Raw genomic sequence first — 14,606 nt, forward strand, 5'->3', positions numbered from 1 at the left:
CCGGCACTCCTACCACCAAGTTACACGCATCTCGGCCCTCGTAAACACGTGTTTGTATTCGCACTCTCTGGCTGTTAGAGGAAAGAAAGGTGTGTCAGCTGCCCGTGTTGCACCGTCTTGTGTGTGTGTGGGGGGGGGGGGAGAATCCTGTCCCCTCCCTCCTTCTTGTATTGTGTGTGTCAGGGAGGACGGCGATGCCGCTGTCCACGTTGTACCTCTGTAGCGCTGTGAAGCTTGGTACGTATGACACTTTACACTACACAATATACACGAATAATCACACTTCCAATGCTTGTTTTAGTGCATGATGTGAGTGAACCCTCAATATGGGAGTAGAATGTACATTTGTTTTTAGCCATAACCACGTGTGTCCCAGAAGAATTAAACACCCTCAATCATGTCATCGATATGCCTACTGTAACCCAACGGCGCATAAGGACACCAGCATTGCCTTCACTATATCTGTACTGTACATACAACATTTTCTAATAAAATATTTTGAAATTAAAAAAGTAAAAAGCAAGGCTGGGCTGATGTCATGATAGCTGGCACAGCGCCAGGCAGGGCCGGACTGGGAACCACAACGGCCCTGGCACAGTGCTCGGCCTCGGCCGGCCCCTTCTCCTCACTGGGGGCGGGGTTGGCGGTGCCGCCGAGCTCTTTGCCGGGGCCGGTTTTTGGCCGATTTTGGTACAGGCCCTGTACCAAAAACGGCCCCCATCAGCCCCCACTGGTGCAGCGCACCTGGAAACTGCCCGGTGCCCGCTATGGCCAGTCTGGGCCTGGAGCTGTGACTCAAGGCGCTCTCCACCCGGCCTCTCACAGTTTCTTCCAACCTTCCCTCCCTCCCCTGGGTTAACAGTGACACCCTCCCCCTTACGCCCCCTGGGCTCCTCTCACATAAAAGATGTAACCGTTGCGTGAAGGGCAGGAGGAGCTTAGTTTGTGGCAGGGGTCAGAGTTCGACAAAGCACTCCTGGCCCAGCCTCACCCTCTCGGCACTCACAGTCCCCCTCGGACAGCGCCTCCAAGCCCTCCTTGGCACAGCGTCTCGCAGCCCTTCCCTCCTCGGCACAGCGCCTCGCAGCCCTCTCCTCCTCGGCACAGCGCCTCGCAGCCATCCTCTGACAGCGTCTCGAAGCCCTCCTTGCCACAGCGCAACGAAGCCCTCCCCTCCTTGGTACAGCGCCTCGAAGCCCGCCTCGGGACAGCGCCTCACAGCCCTCCTTGGCACAGCGCCTCGCAGCCCTCCTCGGGACAGCGCCTCACAGCCCTCCTTGGCACACCCTTTCTCGGCACAGCGCCTCGCACAGTCTGCACCGAGATGGCAAAGAGATTCGAAGAAATAAACGAAATGCTTTCGGCCTCCGCGAAGGACAAGACCCCGGAAGAGCTGCTGATCACCCATAAGGGGGTGCTGTACCCCAGCTCCATGTGCAGCCCGGAGACCTTCCAGGCGCTAGAGGCTTTCCAGCTCAGGGCAGACGACCTGCTCATGGTTGCTTACCCTAAATGCGGTGAGTAAATGCACTCTTTTATGCATTTCTTTTTTGTCTGCATCAAAAGCCTGGCGGTGCAGCCAACAACACTTCCAAGGCTGGGATTTTTGAGCGACTGCATTAATGTTGCAGTGAAAACTACACGTCCCAGAATGCAGCGTTCTGTGGCTTCAAAAGCCAACACTGGTTTGAGGGTCCCAGTGGCATCCAGGCGATACGTGTCTAAAAAGCCATATATATGAGATTGAGTGGTTGAGTCTGGCCGTGACCCCGTGACCCCTGCTCCTCATACAGTGAGACTTGTCTCAACTCTGCTCACTTGTACCTTTGAACTGTGAGATCCCGGCGCTGCCGCCCTGTCAAGGCTCCTAGGTCCATGCGTGATCTGCTGCTTCAGTCCAGCTTTTTCTTTGAATTCTGGGACTTGCAGTCTTGTTCATTACATTATAAAACAGGACTTCAAGTCCCATAATTCAACGGGGAACGCTGGACTGGAGCAACACATCACGCCTGGCCCTGGAACTTTGGCAGCTCAGCCCCTGATGCCAAAGATCACAAGGCGCGCGCATCGTTCACATCTGTCACCTCACCTTACCTTACAGCTTTCCAAACTTTTCATGTTGGTGACGCACCTTTTTGTGAAAAAATGTTCAGGGACACGGTAACGCGGGTGGGAGGGCGGGATTTTTGATCTCTAGTTTACCACTCCAGATCTAAACCCCGTTCAGGTCGACTGAATCTTTATTGCCTGTCATTGAGGAAAGAAAGTGCATCCAATACCAGGTTAGTTTGACTAATAATGGGCTCGACTCTGAAAAACCACATACTACTTCTAATTTTCAAAGGTTTATTATAGAGTCACGGATAACTGCAAATACAGGCATCTCAAAACGAGATTCAAAAGATATAGAGGCACTAATACAAACATATGTTCTCTAAAGATTCTTAGGCGACCAATGAATATCACTATGATCAATTCCAAAATCATCAGGGTTGCAATGATAGACACAAATTGTAATCTATCCGTCATTTACAAAGGAAGGAAGGAATCAGGTTAGGCTGTCCCTACTCTGTACTGGATGGTATCCCTACTTAACAAAGTCCCTACCTATCAAAGGTTTCAGCTGTGAATGACTTCCTAAGAAGTTCACCCACTATTAGTCTTAGGTGAAAACCTATGATCTCCAGTCATGACCCCTCTCTGCCTACCCATCCGCTCTCTGAAAGGTCCCCAGGCATCTCCTCTCTCTCCCCCCAGGGGTGCTGTCCCTAATACAAAAACATAATTACAGTTGAAACGCCCCTCAAGAGACGCCCCTCACGTGGTGTCGGTTCTGGCTTTTTCCATGATGATCTTCCTCTGGGCCTCGTGTTTAGCGTTGACCTTGCATCTCAGGCTTCTTCTCCAGCTCGCTGATACCCCCTAAACATTCCTGAATCCTCCTCCATGTCTGTACCAGTCTGCTCGAACAGAGCTCTATTCATCAAACTTTTGATTGGAACCCCCCTCGCACCTGCAGACAGACATCCGCAACTTGGATCCCATTTCTCATAGGCTTCTAACAGAAGTTGCAACTTATTTCTCGACACAACTCGACATGTACCAGCACGTGCAAATTAGAAAAAACCTTTTTCTCTCTTCAGGCCTACAACCCTTCTCGCAGAGGTTCTATTCTCTTCAATCCTTTAGAGAACTAAAATAACATGTTAACACCTTATTCTTTAATTATGAGAAACACTTCTATGGAATATAAATCTAACGAATAAACAGAATTACTAAATAACATAGTGCAATCCATGACATGTATAAGTGTACATTTTCAATCTTCCATGAGGCCTGTTCCCTTCTATGCTTTGCAGCATGACATTCCTCCTTTAGCAGCTACATAACATGGATTCTGATTAATCACGTCTAATATTTCTAAGCATTTCCACACATTTCTATTATAGCCCATACTCTATAGGGGCTTTCTATCTCTATTAAAACACTCTTGAGTAAGTACGGATACATTTTCTCATTTCTCAAGTTACATTAGCTAACTTTACGCCATGGGCTTGTACATATGGCGTATATGTACGTTTTATTCAAATTGCGCTCTCTCAGTTCCCCCCATTGATGACCTCTAGGGGTCATCACTAGTACATCAATTTGAATGTTTCATACAGAACTTGTTGCAAGGCTCCCTCGTTTCAGCATTTCTAAAGCCCTCAGACTCCTGTACTGATTGTCCTGCATTGCAGCTAATCTCCGTTCCTGTTCTCTCCTGGATCTCTCCAACCTATTTGATCTGTACCATTGGTACGACCTCACCAATCCCCACAATATGATCACACAGATCACTATTATGATGATAGGCTTCAGTATATACCAGACAAAGCTCTTCCCTATGCTGACGAACCAACCTCCAACTTCACCCATTCCATGACCCACTTTTTCCCAAACATTTACTTTAGTTAGGTCTTCGATCTCTTTGTGAATGTTAGTTATGTTCATAATGACTTTCTCAAGGGGTTTTGAATTGTCTGGAATGTAAGTACAGCATTCCTGGACCTTCAAAGCCTTACAGACTCCGCCTTCCTTGGCTAGCAGGACGTCTAACGCAAGACGGTTCTGAAGCACCATGGCCCTTATCGACTGCATCTCTCCTTCCACCAGCATTAAGGATCTAGCAGTATTGGCAGACAATCTGTCTACGACTGTTGCCAGTCTCCTAATTTTGACATCATTGAGGATCAGTCCTAAAATAGGAAATGCAGCGCCAAATACATCTCCAACTAGTTCCGCATCCCCTAGGTCTCTTCTTCCCCTTGTTGAGACCTTGCCCTCTATGATCTCTAAGTCTTGGGCATGGTATATTTTGGGGAAGACAATTGCCAAATAACATGATCCATACCAGTTATCAGGTAGTCTCACGTAGGCATTTCTTCCACATACAAAATATACATTTGGAATCACTTGCATTCCTTTCAAGAAGTCCTTTGTGTAATATTCTAATCTAAACGCATGTTCACAACTGACCTCCCCTACGAATACGTTTTCGTAGTACGTTTGGCTTCTGTGAAGGCATAACTTCCCATTCTGTGTTCTATCCAAAGCTATTGGACCACTACTACCCTTCCTTTTGTGTGCTTTCTCCTCCTCGGTCCAATCTGTCTTCCACTGTCCTGATTTTTTCAGAATCTTTTACCTTCTGTAACGATCATCCACTTGCCCTATAAACTTCTTCTCGACTTCTGACACTTTGCAAGTCAGGTTATTTCTGCGGGCATGTGAAGTATCTAAAGTATCCCAAGGAATGAAGAACTTTGCCAATCTGTCTTCACTCTTATAGTTGTCCCATTTATTCATTTGCTTGTAATTTGGGACTTCTGGTAACACTGAATCATAATTAGATAAGTAGTATTCAAAACTATCTCGTCCGTAAAATATGCTAAGCAATAAACTACATGTAATGCCATAAGTCAGTGGGAGGTGGTGGTATCTAATGCCTTCATCTACAGACACAGGCAGTTGCATACACACATAACAGTCCTTGACCTCCATGGCATCAACATATTCATACAACAGTTTGGCATAAGCATTTGACCTATAGTCGCCCTGGGACTCATCCATATGTAACCTACGGGTTTCTGCTGCTAATAGCGCTTTCTCCTGTACTGTTTCCCCTTTCTTACCAGCAGCAGTGGGTTTTGGTGTCACTACAGATTTTTCGTCTGGTACCCTTGCCTCACTCTCGTGTCCCATCACATATGATACAGTAACTACTAAAGCTATAAGAAATATCACTCCCACTATTAGTGTGCCTATTATACATTTGGCTCTGCGGTTCGGATTACCGGCCTCCCTGTTCTTCAGACAGTATGATTCCTTTCTCCTTTTCAACACAAAATTCTTTCTCTTTGAGTTCCTTTACAGTCTCTCTTAATCCTTCAGTCTTTAGAACCACACAATCGGAAGCTGGCAATCCTCTTTTTTTGCAAAGTCTTTTTGAACCTTAACACAGACAACCCTAGCCCTTCTCCGTCAACTTAAAGGAAACCCCTAAGTCTTCTCTGCATCCACTAGGCGCTAGGTTATCTTCTTACTCTTGTTTATTTACAAAGTCTTTAAGCATCTACAATGAGGCTTGAACCCGCGGCTTGGATAGCGTAGTTCAATATTTCCAAACGAAGAATGTGCTCTTCATGACTGGTTATCGTTGTTCCGAAGTCGGGGAATTGTAATTCAGTGAAGAACATGTGCTTTAACTTGCTTAGGTAGGGAGGGTTGGGGATTTTGAACGTTAGTGACCCTTCTGTTTCGACTCCAGGCACCAACAGCTGCACTTCTACTGTGATGATGGGTTCAGTGCTGGTCACTATCACCGCCCTTATTCTCCCTGTAACTCGTTCCCAAGACATCTGTCGCCAGGTATGTCCACTCAGGAGTGGCGTATCTTCTGCTAGGCACACGTACTCTCCTCGACCTTCTTGGCTCTGCCGCTTCAGAGCCCAGAGCGCCTTCGTCCAGGTCTGAGTCTTCGGATATTGGAGCAAGGTGTCTCTCTGGAGTTGACCTCAGGCTTGACCTTCTTCTTTGCGGCCAGCTGGCCTCGCCATGCCTTGCCCTCCTGCTCCTTGACCTGCTGCTTTGCTCGTGTTCACTTTCAGTTTGGCCAGCGTCTGATTCATACTCCCAGCTACTTCCTCCTTCTGTAGCGTCGTCGGTTTCACTATTGTACTGACCGTCCTCGGCCTGGTCAGACACGCTCCCAGCTTCTTCTGGCACCTCTACAGCTTGGCTGGCCCCCTCTATGGCTTCTCTGTCCACAGCTGGACTTACATCCGAGAGAGGAGCTGTTTCTTCCAGAGGTGCTGGAACCCTCCGCGTATGAGGCGCGTGGATCCAGTTGAGCAGGCCTCCCACTTTCACAGCAGTATTCGATGTTAGGATGATCTGGTAGGGCCCACGCCACCGGACATCTAGGCAGCTTCTTCTGACGTGCTTTTTGACCAGTACCCAGTCTCCAGGGCACAGGTCATGACACAAGTCCTGGCACGACGGGACCTCGGCAGCCTGCACCTGAAGGGACACAGAATGAATGGCATCAGACAGACCCTTACAATAGTCCAGGATCATATCATCTGTGATATTCAACAATGCTGCAGTTGGTACTGATGGCAATCTCATTGCCCTCCCCATTAACACCTCGTGTGGTGATAGTCCCGTTCTTCTTTCTGGGGTACTACGGATGCTCATAAGAACTAGTGGCAGGGCATCAGGCCAACTCAGAGACGTGGATGAACACATTTTGGCAATTCGGGACTTTATGGTGCCGTTTATCTGCTCCACAATTCCCGACGCTTCTGGTCGATAGCTACAATGCAATTTCTGGTCTATGTTCAGGGCTGCACATATCATCTTCACAAGTTCGCTGTTAAAATGTGTTCCCCTATCTGATTCCAAAGAGGCCGGTACCCCGAAGCGCGGGATGAGTTCCCTAAGCAATAACTTGGCTACTGTGAGGGTGTCACACCTGCGTGTAGGGTATGCCTCGACCCATCTGGAAAATATGCAAACAACCACCAGGATATATCGAAGGCGGTTGCATCTTGGCATTTCAATGAAGTCCAGTTGCATCCGATTGAACGGACCCCCAGACCTCCCTATGTGACTCAATGCAACTGGTGTTCTTTTCCCTATGTTCAGCTGCTGACAGGTCACACAACGCTGGCACACTGCTTCTGCGGCTACTCTAAATTTGGGGTTGTACCACATTTGTCTGAATACCCTCAACATAGCGTCTCTCCCTAGGTGTACTGGACCATGTATTCTTCTTGCCATTGGGCTCACCAACTCATTTGGCAACACTGCCCTTCCATCTGCTGAAACCCAAAAGTTAGTTTCGCCCATCACACATCCGGCAGTTTCCCATGTTCTTTTCTCATAATCGGGTGCATTTTCTTGTATACATTTTAACTCGTCCCAAGTATCTACGGTTTCCAATATCATAGCTAACTCAGTCCTTACATTTATTCCACCCACTTCCACCTCCGTGAAGGAGTAGCCTTGTTCTGCACAATAGCGTGCAACTTCATCAGCGTATCTATTGCCCTGTGACACAAAGTCTGTGTTTCTGGTGTGTGCGGTACATTTCACAACGGCAATAGCTGCCGGACATTACAAGGCTTCCAACAATAAGCGTACAAACTCCCCATTTCGAATGGGTGAACCTGAAGAGGTCATGTAACCCCTTTGAGACCACAATTGCCCGTAATCATGAACAACCCCGAAACCATATTGGCTATCGGTGTATATGGTGACTCGAATTTGGTTGCTTGCCAGGCAGGCACGCGTCAATGCAACAATTTCAGCTACCTGAGCGGAGTGTACTCCTTCCAGGCATGCGGCTTCCACAACTCCGGTAATTGTACAAACAGCATAAGCTGCTCTCAACTGACCAACATCGTCTCTTACACATGAGCCATCGACAAAGAAAACTTCATCAGGGTCAGTCAGTGGCTCATCCACGATGTCGGGTCTCGGTTTGGTGCATAGTTCAGTCACATCAAGGCAATCGTGATCTGTACATTCATCATCCTCAATGTCACTTGGGAGTGGCATCAATGTAGCAGGGTTCAAAACAGAGCATCTCTTGAGGGTCACGTTCTCTGCAGCAAGAATGACTTGCTCATAGCGCGTGAGCCTGCTATTGGTCAGATGCTGAGTTTTGGTCCTGGTCATCAACAGTTCAACAGAGTGTGGCACATACACCTCTAACTGGTGTCCCATGACTATATTTTCGCACCTTTCAATGCTGACACCCATTGCAGCAACGGATTTGAGACATCCGGGCAACGCTACGGCTACTGGGTCTAAGGTAGCCGAAAAATAGGCGACTGGTCTACGGGCATTCCCATGGATTTGGACCAGGACTGACAAAGCACAACCCTCTCTTTCACAACAGTAAAGCAAGAATGTTTTGTCGTAATCTGGCATTCCCAGAGCAGGAGCACGACACAGGTCCTCTCTCAGCTGCAGGAACGCCATCAAACAATCTTTGTCCCATAGCACCGGATCACTCACCTCCTTGTGCGTCAGTTTTTGCAAGGGTTTTGCTTTCAGTGAAAAGTTCGCTATCCACTGTCGGCAATAACCCACCATCCCTAGGAACATCCTGACCTCTCTCTGTGTTTTAGGTGCGTTCATTTTCATGATCGCCTCTATTCTGTCTGGTGACACCTTCCGTTTTCCTTTTTCAATTCTGTGCCCCAAATACTGTACTTCCGTCAGGCAGTACTGCAATTTGCTCGGAGACACCTTGTGCCCGTTTGCAGCTAGGTGATTTAGCAAAGCAATGGAGTCCTCCTTGCAAGCTTCTTCAGTTACTGACGCAACAAGTAGGTCGTCTATGTACTGGACCAGAACCGAATTCTGGGGCAGCACCAGACTTTCAAGATTTTTCTTCAAAAGCTGGTTAAAAATCGATGGGCTCTCTGTATACCCCTGTGGGATACGACACCATGTTAATACGCGACCTTCCAGCTTAAAAGCGAAAAGAAAGTGGCTATCCTCGTCCAAAGGGATCGAAAAGAAAGCCTGGCAAAGGTCTATCACTGTGAACCATTCGGCTTGGAACGGTATCTGAAACAATATCACTGATGGATTCGGTACCACTGGACAACATGAGACAACTATGTTATTGATTTTTCGAAGGTCCTGCACTATTCTGAATTTCCCACTTGGTTTCTGCAAACCCATAATCGGAGAGTTACATGGACTACCCACGATTTCTTTCAGTATTCCCTGCTTAATCATGGACTCGATCACGGGTTTTATACCTGCAATCGTTTCTGGGGTCAATTTATATTGGGGTGTTCTTGGAAACTCAGCATTCGGTTTTACTATGATTTTCACTGGGTCCACTCCCTTGACTAGTCCAATCTCTTCCCCAGTGAAATCCCACACTTCTGGTGTCACGGTCTCCCTTAGATCCCAAGGGAGCTCATCCACTGTCAAAGTGGGATACAGCTCCACGCACGTTCTTGAGTTTGCGACCTTAAAGTCAGCGTCATCATCATTAGTCAGTACCTCCACTCCCTGCGGTGTGCAGTATATTGTACAATTTAACTTGCACAATAAATCCCTTCCCAATAGACATACAGGGCTAGAATCACAAACCACAAACTGATGCTCATCGCTGTATTTCCCTATTTTCACTAGCACTGGTTCGGTCAATGGGCTTGTTATTCTCTTGTTTGCGACCCCCACCACTTGAATCGTTTCTCCTGACATGGGCAGGCCTGGAACTACGGCTGATCTCAACGTGGATCGAGTGGCCCCTGTGTCTACAAAGAAGGTCGTGGGACACCCTGCCACTTCGGCCTCCACGTATGGTCCCCTTTGGTCCACCTCCAAGACTGCCCCGAGGGTACAGTCTTCTCTCTCCACTCTCTGTCCCGTTAGGGGATCAACGTAGTAACACTCTTCTCCTCCTACGAAAAGAGGCATCTGTCTATAGGTCTTTCCCCCTGTCCCTATTCGGGGTGGTTGAGGGAACTGGGCTCGTGGAGCTGGGGTCCCCCCTTTGACCACCTTTCCTTGGTATGCTGTTGCCCCTTTTCCCGGAGTGTTTTGAACCTCTTCCTCATCTATCTCTAGTTCTCCAATTTCAACGTTGTAGGGACACTCGCGTTTCCAATGTCCCACCTCGTTACATTGATGGCACCGGGTCGTCTTTTTCAATGTCGCAATATCTACCCTAGGTCTTGAGTTGGAGTTCTCCTCATTACCTTTGTTCTGGTTAATCTGTCTCCTGCCCACGGTCCCTGTTCCCTGTTGCTGTTGTCCACCCTTACCAGCTGACTGCATCTGTACCACCATCAGTTTTTCTTTTAGCTTTTTTGCTTTTGAATCTATCTCATCACTGCAGTATCTAGCATATCTCAGAATTTCGTCCAAAGGTTTATTTTGCCAACAAATCAAGTGTTGCTGAATCATTAAACAAATATCCGGTCTTAAGCCCAAAACAAATTTAGACACAAACTGCCCTATGTCTTTAGGATCCATTACATCCAACCCGCTATATTGTTTAAACGCCTTCAGCAGCCTCTCATAATATTCATGAACTGTCTCCTTGGGCTCCTGCCTAGTTCGATCTATTTTGACCCAATCTATGTCCTGCATTGGCACCTTATCCTTCAGCCAAGTCATCACTCTCTCATATTTTGTCATTACTGTCTCGGACGGTCCATTAGTCCATGCATCTCTTTCTGGTTCTGATGTGGGCCATTCAGCACTAACCTTACATGCTGACCACAAGTCTCCTGGTACCACAATGTCAAACAGGGTGTTCAGGTCAATCCAGAGTACTTTGGAGATTTTTACGAACCTCTCTACCTGCTTGTACCATTCCACTGGATTCTCCCTCAATTTAGGGAAGGAATTGGTAAAGGCAGCTAAGTCCCCCCTACTCCAGGGCACATGCACATAGCTCCCGTTTGCAACCTCACGCAAAGGGTATGCCTCTATCTTCTGCAGCCCTCCCTCTGGGGACATCCCAAGTGTGCTTCTCCTGACGGTCCCTTTCTTAGACCATCTTTCTTCCCATTTATCCAGCGCTCTCCATGTCCTTATTCCAGTGATCAGTTCCCTTATGTGTGTTTTTAATCCTATTGTTCTCCTCTCATCTAGGTCCTGATCTGAATAATGTAGCCTGTGGTTACCCTGTAATGCTTTGGTCCTTGACAAGTCTACCATGTATTTCCCTGCCAGTTCGGCTAATTTCTCATGTGCTGCTCTCGCTTTCCGAGTGATGTCCTTTGCCATGAACAGTACTTCATCCTGCTCGTACATGTCCATTCTCTCCAAGGGCAAAATACCATCGACCATGTCATCCAGATCTGATTTTAAACTGGCGACATCCAGTCTCTTTGCTTTTATCTCGGCTCGCAGTATGTCTTTCTTAGGATGTTCATTGGTATCTCTCCCATCCCAGCTCCGAGTCCTACGCCTAGGCTCAGGGGTGTTCAGGGGAGTCCTCTCTTATTCCCATCTTTCTAAGTCCCATGCTCGGCCATCTTCCCTTGGAGGGTGGTGAAACACCGTCCTGTTTCCCCCATTTTCATTTTGTCCATTCTCTCTGTTTTCCCTAGCCCCATGATAGGATTCTCTGCTGTTCTCCACCCTGTCGCTATTCCCTCGTTGCCTAGTGTCACTCAGTACCTGGTAAGCTCCTTCTCGGCTCCCCATGTCCCCGGTATTCCGTTCAAGCTCTTGATTACAGGGGTCATGGCGAGACCTCTCACAACTCTCGTTTTGTCCACTATTGCCAGACGCATAGTGGGTGCACTTAAAGCTGTCCCTGTACTCCTGCGTTCTCCTTTCCCCTTCGCTGTGAACGGGGCGGAACACCCCTCCACACTCAGGGCTCCTGTTTTCCAATACTGGTCTACCTCCTCTCCTGGTATGACGAGTATCTCCTCTACTTTCCTGACCCTTCCCGTCCCACTCCGGACTGCTTTCGTCAGCCCCGCAGTGAGTCCGGATCCTGCTATCTTGGCTTTCCCTTTCAGCTTCCGCTGCTATCAGGCTCTTGTGAGCCTCTACTGCTGCATCCCATTCCTTCAGGTACTCTCTTAACTCCTGGAAGGATTTCGGCTCTGATCCCCTCAGATCTACCGGCCATCTCGGGCCCCCCTGATCTCTTGTGGGATCTACTGCTGTATGTACTGGGGTGCTCCAGTCTCTTGGTCCTGGCAGCTGTCTTGGGGAATTGATTGTATCGTTCCTCCTCGCCATTTCTGCTCTCTCCCTGTCCAATCGTACCTGTTCCTCCCCTCTGTCTCTCTCTGGGTCATAAATCAATACTATAGGACCTATCGTAACAGGTACTTGCAGGGCGTCTGGTAGTGCATAGGATGTGGCACACTCCGTTTCTGACACCTTTTGTACCACAAACCTTCCGACTACCTTCTGCACCGGACTAGGTTGAGGCAATTCTTTACTTGCAGTGGGATCCCAATCCGTGCTAGGGAGCGGTCTATACTCCCCTATGCCAGCCCCCCCTTCTCTGCTGGGCTCGGCATTTTCTGTCTCTCTATTGTACGGGGGTGGCCTATCTGTTAGCAACCTATTTATCAGGCTGTCCTCTGTCTCGCTCTCATCATCTTCCTCTAATGGGCTCCTGTTTTCCGCCACCTCTATCACTGGGTACAGTTTGTTTACTTCAAGGTTATGCACTCTCCATCTTTTAGCATCCGCATCCCACTTGGCATCCTGCACTGCTCTTACCGATCGTTTCACCCTTTCTTGACGCTTGTTCTGGTTCCTATCGTGCGCCGCCCTAATCCATGCATTAAGGGCTTCAAACTGGGTCGGTCTAGGCAGAGGTCTCATTGAGGTCATAACTGCTTTTAACTGATGTAATATCTCTAATCTAAACGTCCCATACTTTGGAAACGTCAGTTCCTCATTCCCTTCCGTAATCTTACACCAATTTGAAATCCACAATATAGTATGCAACCCAACATTCGTCGCCATATAATTAGCCGGCGTACCCTCCGGCGGGGCCTCTTCCCCATCATAAGATTTCCGCCTCTCTCTCTTAAACATCGCTCTTAACCATTTAAAACACTTCATGATCAAATGTACAATTTCCTGCTTCGCTATTCTGTTTACTTCCTGGTGACAATCCGCCAATCCTAGCGCGGCTTTGCTAGCTGGCCTATCACAGCGCGGTCTCACCTCTACCGGCCAATCCCAGCGCGGCACTTTCTGACGTCACTCGTCTCCCCTTTGCAGCAGTTCCCCTCCTTTCTCAGCTCGTCTCTCGGTCACGCATGCGTCCCATTCATACACAGAAAGGTGATTACTTCCGACCAAGCGATCATTTCTCTTGCCTGTGCGTCCACAGTTTATCTGTAATTGTCACCACAACTGACGAAATGCCTTTCCAGGCAATCGTCTCTCCGATAGGTTGCTTACACACAGTAACTTCCGACCAGCGTCCGTTACTCACACACTCACTCTTACGTTCCCCCTATCACGGTCCTGCGGGCGATCAATGGTACCTCATGACCCCCTTCACACTGGTTGACAATTACTCTGGATGTCCGATACACCCGAACCACTTAAGCTCTCTTCTGAACTTAAGATTTGCACCGGTTGCGCGCGCTCACAACCTGTTCCACAGTCACTCTACAGGCATTCAACTCTGCAAGACATTACGACATAGATACAACACAAAAACACCGCAATCTAACACGCATGACCCTTTATACTCACTCTCGACCGATACTGCTGCTTTTCTTTCTCACGCCGTCAGCACCCTCTTCGGCGGGCGGTTCTTCTGATCATCGATCTCTAGGGGCCTTGGGGTAATCTAACCTGGCCTAGATCACCTTCCTCAAGAAGGCAACCATTCTCTATAGCTACCAACTGGGAGGGCGGGATTTTTGATCTCTAGTTTACCACTCCAGATCTAAACCCCGTTCAGGTCGACTGAATCTTTATTGCCTGTCATTGAGGAAAGAAAGTGCATCCAATACCAGGTTAGTTTGACTAATAATGGGCTCGACTCTGAAAAACCACATACTACTTCTAATTTTCAAAGGTTTATTATAGAGTCACGGATAACTGCAAATACAGGCATCTCAAAACGAGATTCAAAAGATATAGAGGCACTAATACAAACATATGTTCTCTAAAGATTCTTAGGCGACCAAAGAATATCACTATGATCAATTCCAAAATCATCAGGGTTGCAATGATAGACACAAATTGTAATCTATCCGTCATTTACAAAGGAAGGAAGGAATCAGGTTAGGCTGTCCCTACTCTGTACTGGATGGTATCCCTACTTAACAAAATCCCAACCTATCAAAGGTGTCAGCTGTGAATGACTTCCTAAGAAGTTCACCCACTCTTAGTCTTAGGTGAAAACCTATGATCTCCAGTCATGACCCCTCTCTGCCTACCCATCCGCTCTCTGAAAGGTCCCCAGGCATCTCCTCTCTCTCCCCCCAGGGGTGCTGTCCCTAATACAAAAACATAATTACAGTTGAAACGCCCCTCAAGAGACGCCCCTCACGTGGTGTCGGTTCTGGCTTTTTCCATGATGATCTTCC

General features: G+C 48.0%; 1 protein-coding gene across 1 annotated transcript in view; it reads left to right on the top strand.

Annotated features, from left to right (window-relative positions):
* The first annotated feature begins 896 nt into the window (after positions 1-896).
* The window catches only part of LOC147672973 (sulfotransferase 6B1-like), a 230,202-nt gene continuing 216,492 nt past the window's right edge, over positions 897-14,606 (top strand). Inside the window, exon 1 of the mRNA XM_086947849.1 lies at positions 897-1,517. Within this exon, the coding sequence (XP_086803975.1) occupies positions 1,325-1,517 (193 nt within the window). The 5' untranslated portion in view covers positions 897-1,324. The remainder of the gene's footprint in view (positions 1,518-14,606) is intronic.

Source organism: Lissotriton vulgaris, assembly GCF_964263255.1.
Source record: "Lissotriton vulgaris chromosome 7 unlocalized genomic scaffold, aLisVul1.2 SUPER_7_unloc_1, whole genome shotgun sequence".
NCBI lineage: Eukaryota > Metazoa > Chordata > Amphibia > Caudata > Salamandridae > Lissotriton > Lissotriton vulgaris.